The sequence below is a fragment of the Panicum virgatum genome, chromosome 4K, assembly GCF_016808335.1.
Source record: "Panicum virgatum strain AP13 chromosome 4K, P.virgatum_v5, whole genome shotgun sequence".
Lineage (NCBI taxonomy): Eukaryota > Viridiplantae > Streptophyta > Magnoliopsida > Poales > Poaceae > Panicum > Panicum virgatum.
The window spans coordinates 44,407,161-44,415,684 of NC_053139.1; the positions used below are offsets into that span (position 1 = coordinate 44,407,161).

Here is an 8,524-nt window from a genome sequence, read left to right on the forward strand (position 1 = left end):
TCTTTATTTTTTGTAGCTATTCTCTATTCTCTAATGGATCAAAATGCAGGAAGTTCCCATAAATCAAAAAGCACAGAAGAACCCTAACATTAAATGACCGGTTTCCCGCGAAAACCCTAACATTAAATGACCGGTTTCTCGCGAAATAATTCATATGCATCCAACACATCCACACACACAAATGCACATTGTCTTTATTTTTGTAGCCCGCGCTATCTCTTAACGGATCTAAAACATGGAAAGTTCCACAAATCGAAAACAACAAAAGAACCCTAACATCAAATGAACGATTTCCCGCGAAATTCGTACGCTTTGGACGCATACGAACAAAAAGGCACATTGTTTTTATTTTTGTAGCTATTTCTCTAACAGTTAAAAGGGGGGAAAGTTCGCATAAATTGATAAGCACGATTAAAACACAACATTAGTCCCTTATAAATGAATGAATGGTCCCCACGAATTTCATGCGCTTCAAAGAGTCTCAGCATGTTAAATTTGACCATAACAGGCCCACACACATAAAATAGGGCCGTTAGGCCCATGTAGCATCCCATGGCCCATGCCGCAGCCCAACCATCCTCTGAAACCAACCAGACTGCAGTCTGCAGCTCTCGTTCATTCAGCTGTCACTGTAAGGATGCTCCAGGTCCAGGAGACCAGGAATCCATGGCCAAACACAGCGCGACACTGTCCTTCACCATGTCCTCAATGCCGTATTTGAACCTGAAACCCATGCATATCTAGCAGCCTCTTGGACGAAACCCCCGATGAGGACGAGGCCGGCGTCGAAATCTTTGCTCAACCTGCTCTCAATTGGTAATATGTGCTGGCCTAGAGGTGGTGGACACGAGCTTCTGAATTCACGAGGTTCAGACACTCACAAACAAAACGACATCTTCTCTTTCGCTATTTCATTAGATTATTAACGGCATCACGTTTCCGTAATCCGAAAAGCACGACAAAAAACTTAACATTAAATGAATAGTTTTCTGCGAAATTCATACGTTTTTTTTCGCGACCATGTTTGGGCACGTTTTTCATCAAGAAAGGAAACCACCGCGAAATTTATATGCCTCAAACATATTCGACAGCATGTTCTCAACTTATTGGATGCATTTAGACCCAATTCGAGTAGCATCCCATGCCCCCAGCCCAACCATTCATCCTGGCCGTGCCCTCTCAATATTCAGGTTTAACAATGGCAGCTCCCATTCAGGTCTCAGGGTGCTCCAGGAATCCATGTTCGAGGCACTGCGCGACGCTGTCCGCCACGATGTCCGCCACACCACGCTCGAACCTGAAACCCAGGTCCAGCAGCCTCTTGGACGACACCGCCGCCGCCGGCGACGAGGCGTCGAAGTCTCTGCTCAACCTCTCCGGTGGTTTGAAGGGAGGGTAGCGCGCCGCCAGGAGCCGCGCGACCTCGGCCATCGGGTGGCCGCCGGCGGCGCAGAGGTACCGCCCCTCGGCGCGCGGCGACTCCATGAGGAAGACGTGCGCGTCGCAGGCGTCCTGGACGTGCGCCAGCGGGACGCACCCGAACCGCGCGTGCACGGAGGCCAGCACCGAGTAGAGCTTGCGATCACCTGCGGCAGCAGCAGCAACAACGCAGTGTCGGTCAGACAGAGAAATTCAGAGAGCAAAAGTTTGGCACTCAATTACAAGCTCGTGTTGGTGTGCATTCTTAAGAGATGAACTTGTCAGCGATCTGTTTGGTTGCCTGTAATGGGCGACAGCAGAAGCTGGATGCTCGTTGGAACCGTTGGCGTCAGGAACGGGCCTGCAACCGTGGGTAGGATGACTGACACGAGATGGAGGCCGTTCTCCCGTGCAAACCTGAACGCGGCCTCCTCTGTCAGTCGCTTGGACAGGATGTAGATCTGCTAGAAACCGGATAGCTCAGGAGCTTAGACTTCAGAGAACAGTGTTAACAAGCATGTGTGCTGAAACTGAAATTACGAAAAGCTGCAGGAACTGAAGTGTACGGAGAACTCACCCAGCCGACGGGCTTGGTGCGCCAGACGTCGGCGAGGTCCCTGAGGCAGGACTCGTCGACGACCGCCTCCCGCCGGCCCGCCGCGCCCGCCGCCGTCAGCGTGCTGACGGAGGACGTGAAGACGACCCGGCGCACGGTGCCCGCGCGGACGCAGGACCGCAGCACGTTGATGGTGCCCCTCGTCGCCGGCTCCAGCACACTTGACCTTACGCTCTCCTCTCCAACATCAGCCAGGGATATATAACAGAGGTACAGTGTGACCGTGTCAGTGCCAGGGTGCTAGTTAAAATTCAAAAAAAGTGCGCTCTAAAGAAACAGCAATTTCATACGTGGTAATTTTTCCGTTTTTCTTGTTCTGTTTCAAATTTCAACAATGCTAGTAACAAAAAGTGCGTGCTCACTCAAAACCGCATGCAGTTTTTCCAAGGTATGAAGGGAGTGGCAAAGGTTGTCCTTAGCACATGACGACTCACCAAGGTTGTCCTGGCCCGGTGATACGTGGAGCTCCATGAAGGCCGCGACATGGAAGAGCGCCACGCATCCCGCGGCGGCGTCGTCGAAGCTCCCGTCCTCGCCCATGTCCGCCCGGAACACCCGGAGCCGGTCGCCCCCTTCCACGGCGGCGAACACCCGCCACGCCTTGCCTGTGTCCCTGGCGGCGGCGTGGACGCGGTAGCCTAGGCGCAGCAGCGTGCGGACGAGCCAGGAGCCGACGTAGCCGGTGGACCCCGTCACGCACACCGCCGGAGGAGGATCGCCCCCGGCGGCGGCGGCGGCCTGCTCGTCCTCCTCCTCCGGCCAGCCGCCGACGCTGCCCATCTCGTCGTCCCCTCTCGATCCCTCTAGGCTAGCTGCCGGCTAGCTGTGCTGAGCGGCGAACGATGATGACACTGCACTGATGACTGCTCGATGCCCCTCGAAGGAAATGGAAGCGTGCGCTGGCGAAAGCGCTGTTGACAACACAGCAAGTCTTCGTGCACACGCTAGGCTCGTGCTATAAATGTGCAAAGTTTACGTGTGTGTGCAGGCACACGGCTCATGGGCTCATGGCTGGTTGTTGCCATTCTACTTGAGGTTTCAGGGGATCCTGAGTGCGTCCAGGGCACGGATTGGGTTCACATGGAGCAAGCAGACAAAAAAAGTTCAGTAACGTGATCGTCGAGTCCAGACACGAGGACGACGACGCCGGTAACAAGAAAGGACGGCGACAAGGATTAAACTGCCTTTGATGATTCGATATTTCGATTGATCACTGGCATCACGGAGTTTATCTTCACACAAATCGAAGACGCATCCATCGATCAGGCACCATCAGCCTGATGATCGTGATCCTCGCTGTTGTGGTCGTGGACGAACATGGCGGGCCCCTGGGATTTGGGTGCGAATCCACGTGCAGGCCGCCGGCCGGATCCGCCCCTCGCGATGCTGCCTTCCGCACTCACGAGCCCGGCGGCGGCGACCACACGCCACTCAGCAGTGCGGCACGCCGGCACCAACCAACACCTCACCGTCACTGGCAGCGGCAGGCAATTGCCGCGGGCGCCCGGCCGGCGACACCGGACGTGGCCTCTGCTCGCGAGACCCGGCGGCATGGTGCGCACGCCACGGCACAGTGCCGCGCGCCCGTGCCCGGTCTGAGGTGGCTAGCTAGCTGATGAGCGGGCGGCGGGCGGGTCCCGGCGGCGTGAGGCGACGACGAGGCGTTCGCGCTGCACGAGACCGGCCGGGCGGCGCGGGTACGTACGCTGGCGTCTGCTCTGGATTATATATTCCAGGGTCGCCGCCCGGCGTGTCGTCGTCGTCCCCGGGAGAAAACGACGCTGCTGCTTGGGTTCTGGGCACGCGCACTCGTTCTCATTGCTGCCGGCGGGCCTGGCTGGCGGACCACTTCCCGGAGTGAGTCCGCGGCGCTCTGCGGGGGAGAGTGATGCTGCTGCCTACGAGCAGTGGCTCTTTCTGATGCATACTAGAAAACCTCGCGGCAATGCCGCGAGTTGCCAGTGAATGTACCCGTGATATACTTTTTTTTCGCATGCGGTTGTATAGCTATTTTTATAAATGAATTGTAGAAGCACTTTGAATTTCAAGCAACTTTTATATCGAGCACTTTTTTATTTGAAGACGTTTCGGTGTTCCAATTATAGGTTCAATGGATGATTTACTATAGAGCTTTTGGTTTCTAAATTTGCTCTCTAGCGAAGTTGTAGGTTGCTCTTTATGCTGAATATTTTTTAATTTGAAGACATTTCATTTCAATGGGTTTGGGCATGAAGACATGTTCGATCACTTTTGGTTAATTTGTATGCATTTGGATGAATTTATAGAATGTATTTAGAATTTGTTCTAATTAAATAATGCATAGAAGGGCAAAAATGGAATATTTAGAATGTACTCATAATATTTGTTCATATGAACATCATGTTGATGTTATGTTTGCATATTATCGCATATGGGTTCCATATGAAGTCTCTTTGATTACGCTAATGTAGCATAAAATAGGATGGCAACATTTTTTTGGTTTTAAAAAAGAGAATATTTAGGGTTCCTTTTTTTGAAGAAGTCGTGTGACTTCTTAAAGAAAAGAAAATTGCAACCGAACAAAACCTATTTGGAATTCTAAAACACCTTTGGTTACAATACAATGCTTTGTTCTATAATCGTGTAACATGAATAAACTATTTTGGAATATCATTTGATATGCTTGTGTACCGCTGGCCGAAGCATTTGGCGCCAGCGGTGAGTAGCGGCGGGCGCCACGGCTTGCTTGCGTAGCTGCCGCCTTCGCCTCCGCCGCTGTTGCCGCCCTTGCCTTGACATGCGACCGGCACGGACCGGCGACGGCACCGAGCAGGGTGTCGCTGTGGCGGGGTTCGGCCACGCCGGCGCGTTCCGGCGACGGCGGCGAGCAGGGCTTCGCGACGGTGGAGCTAGGTTGGGTGGCGGCGCGACGACGCAGCTCGGTGGAGCGGCACGGTAGCCTAGCGGGAAGCTTGGTGCGGCATCGCGGCTGCCTCGCGGGAGGCGCTGCGATCCGAGGGCCCCGCGACACGTGCTGCTCGCATGGCCGAGCTGCGTCGGCTGAGCTGAGCTGGAGACGAGGGCTGCGGGTTAATTCTGCTAAAGCTCTAGGGTTTTTTCGAAAAAAATTGAAAAACGCATAATCTGGACCGTGCGCGAGCCCGATTCGATGGCTCGGAGGAGCAAGCGATGTGGCCACGCTCTCCGCCTACCTTTTGTTGCGGAAATCGTATAGTAAGATTACTGCTTTGCTCTGCCTCTCCTCGCTCGAGCTCTGCTCACCGGCACTATATAGCATGTTTGCTGCGGTGAAAAGCGCTTCTTTTGGGGTTTCAACAGTGTTTTGTGAGAGAAAATAAGTTGAAAAAAAGCTGAAGAGAAGCTAAGTCAGTGCTCCATCAGAGGCACAACACGGGCTATCAAACCAAGCAAGAATAAGGAGGGCACCTCAGCCTGACTTGTGCTTCCTTGTACTTTCTTGCACCGCGAACCTTGGGCTAATCCATTTTCTAAGCAAGCCAACAAATAGAGTATCAGCTCTCTCTCTCTCCATCGGTGGACACAGCAAACACATATGCACGCACACGGCACATCTCCCATTTACTCTGTCGGTATGTGCAGAAAATTCACTCCTGTCTCTCTCACATCTCTTAGGGTGTGTTTAGTTTATTTTGCAAAAATGTGTAAAGATGTAAATAGGGCATTTGAAGTATTAAATGAAGTCTATTTGCAAAACTTTTTGCATAGATGGGTTGTAAATCGCGAGACGAATCTAATGATGCTAATTAATCCATGTTTAATTAATAATTAGCGGATGGTTACTGTAGCATAACTGTTGCAAATCATAGAATAAATAGGCTCATTAGATTCATCTCACGATTTACAGTCCATCCATGCAAAAAGTTTTGTAAATAGACTTCATTTAGTACTTCAAATTAGTAAGATTCTATTTCACTTTAATGTGTTTACGGTTTTTTTGTGTTTATATGTAAAGAAATAACAGGGCCTTACTTACTCCCTCTCTGTCGTGGACAAAAGGCCACGAGGCAGCAGCAGCGCAGCTCTCTTTCATTCTCTCTCTGTCGGCAGACTCCTCTCCTCACTCTGATTTTTTTTTTGCTTCTCCGCACCAAACAAGCAGGCGGCAGCTCCCTTCTCTACGTGAGCAATCCAGCAAGCACGAGCTCTCTCTCTCCCCCCTTGTGTTCTTGCTTTTCCCACCACCGCAGAAAGCTAGCACCTGTGCCTCTTTTTTTTTCTCCCTCCTCCAATCCCCCTCCAATCAAATAGCAGAGCTAGCAGCCGAGCAGCATGCCACCACGGAAATGAGATCGAGCTTAGGAGCTGCACCGTGGCGATGACGCCGGCCTCGGGAAGGAGCCGAACGGGGACTGCGGCGCCGACGCCCGCAAGGAGCCAAACTCGAAGCTGCTCCTGGTGCGTCGCGTGGCCGGGATGGAGCTGCACGACACCGCACACACGCCGGCGATGAGGACCGCGCCGACCCGCAGAAGCACGAGCTCGCCACGGCCACAGCTACTCCGTCGCCTCCTCCGCCTCCTCGCCATGGTTTTCGGGGAGGGCAGCGCGACCGCGCGTGCGCGTTGGAGCTCGAGCGTAGCGGCGGAGTTGCGGCGCCCGGCACTCCGACCTCTCCGGCTCCCTCATCTAGTGCCCTTCCACGGCGGGCTGGCCAGATTCGACGGCCTCGAGCTCGGCCCGTGGCGGCGGCAGCTGGATCTGGTGGCCTCGACGTCTGGCTACGGCGGTGGCGGCGCCCTCCTCAAGCTCTGTGGCGGCCCGATTTGGCGCGTCCTCCTCCCCCCTTCCTGGCCAGCGGCCATGACGGGTGCCTGCGTGAGGCCATGGCAGAGAGCAGATCCCCGGCAAGCGGCGGCGGCTCCTCTAGGTGCGGTGGCGGAGCAGGAGCGGGGGCGGCCGCGAGGCGCGGGTCGACGTGCTAGAGCGACTGCGGGTTGATTTTCCATTAGTACAACAGTTTTTTTTTGCAAAAATCATAGGATTTGCAAGATCTGGACCGTTAGTGTGCTCAATCGAACGGCCGGGAAAAGCGGGTGGTGGCCACGCCGGCCAGCTTTTGTTGCGTGAATCCTATTTAGAGATATGCATCGTCTCTTCAGAAAGGCGGTTTTGATAGCGTTTGTGTCACTAGGACTCGAGGATCAAACGGAAAACCTGAATACACATGGCAAACATCAAACGGAAATGGCAAACAATCTTTCTCATGGGATTTCCTTTGATCGTTTATCTTCTGGAAATGCAAACGTTTTCGTCTGAGTCCGTTCAGTTACTAAAAATTTTTACCTCCCCTTTGAACACATGTATTAAGCACTAAATGTAATTAAATAACAAAGCTAATTACACAGTTTGGATGTACACGACGAGACGAATCTTTTGAGCCTAATTAATGCATAATTAGCCATAAGTGCTACAGTAATCTATATGTGCTAATAATGCGGTCAAAGGCCTCAAAAGATTCGTCTCGCGGTTTCCAAGTAAGTTCTGAAATTAGTTTTTAAATTAGTGTCCGAAAAAGCCTCCCGACATTTGGTCAAACATGTGATTTGACATCCAAAAATTTTCGTTTTTGGAACTAAACAGCCCCTCAATATTATTACATAAGCAACTGCAAATTCAGACCTATGCTTTATCTTTCCAGGAATATTGTTCCTACCTCCAGACCTTCACCTAGCCAGTATAAAGAGTAACGAATTAGAATATATACCAAAAAGGTTATAACGGGATAAAATAACAGGGAGGTTTTATGCCAGTAATGACAATATAAATAAAGCCATTACCAAACTGCTTCCCAGACTGAAATTTGCCTGGAAATTGCAGTAATTTGACTAGCAGCTAGAAGAGAAACATCCTCTACTTTCCGTACATATGCCATATGGATACTGAAAGGCTGAAACTATTGCTGTTGATCAATAAAATAAATATAAGAACTCTTAAAGATGCTCTAAGCAATACTAGAAATAAAAAATCTACCTAAACGCTAAACAAGATGCTCACCTGGAAAGCGCTTAAATCACCTCGGTCACGACCCCTCCCCTTTTCCTCCACTCGACGGAGTCCGGCAGGTCGTCGTTGCCTTAGTCGTCGTCAGGGATAACCGCGCACGGTTTCCATGATCTGAGCTCCTCGTGGGTGAGGTCGGCGAAGTTGATAGAGGCCGAGGCGGTATGAGTGGACCCCGGCGTCGGCCTCGGCGTTGTGCTTCTCGACGCGGCGGCGTTTCTTCTTGAACACCGCGTACCGGCGCTCCTCCTCGGCGACGGAGCGGTAGGTCTTTTTTTTTTACATGCACGCACACCCACTAACACAGGCACGCCTCACACACACCCACGTATACAAACAAATATACAACTACACTCAGATCTAGAAATCGCGTCTTGAGATCGCCGAAAGACACCGTAAACGACGGGCACGTCGCAATTCTTTTGTGACTCCACGCGTGAGAGACAGACTTCAACCGGAAATTATTAA

At 51.9% G+C, this 8,524-nt stretch overlaps 1 protein-coding gene across 2 annotated transcripts; it reads right to left on the reverse strand.

The window, feature by feature from the left end:
* Positions 1-1,033: 1,033 nt before the first annotated feature.
* Positions 1,034-3,035, reverse strand: LOC120704251 (putative anthocyanidin reductase). 2 transcript variants are annotated; one of them, XM_039988566.1, is made up of 4 exons: positions 2,470-3,035; positions 1,997-2,214; positions 1,721-1,883; positions 1,034-1,586 (listed from the first exon to the last, which is right to left on the reverse strand). In XM_039988566.1, the coding sequence occupies exons 1-4, from the start codon at positions 2,813-2,815 to the stop codon at positions 1,213-1,215; spliced, it is 1,101 nt and encodes a 366-aa protein (XP_039844500.1). In that variant the 5' UTR covers positions 2,816-3,035; the 3' UTR covers positions 1,034-1,212. The 2 variants fall into 2 exon arrangements, with proteins under 2 accessions (XP_039844500.1, XP_039844501.1); XM_039988567.1 differs by having other exon boundaries at positions 1,721-1,880; positions 2,470-3,026.
* Between the last annotated feature and the right edge of the window lie 5,489 nt (positions 3,036-8,524).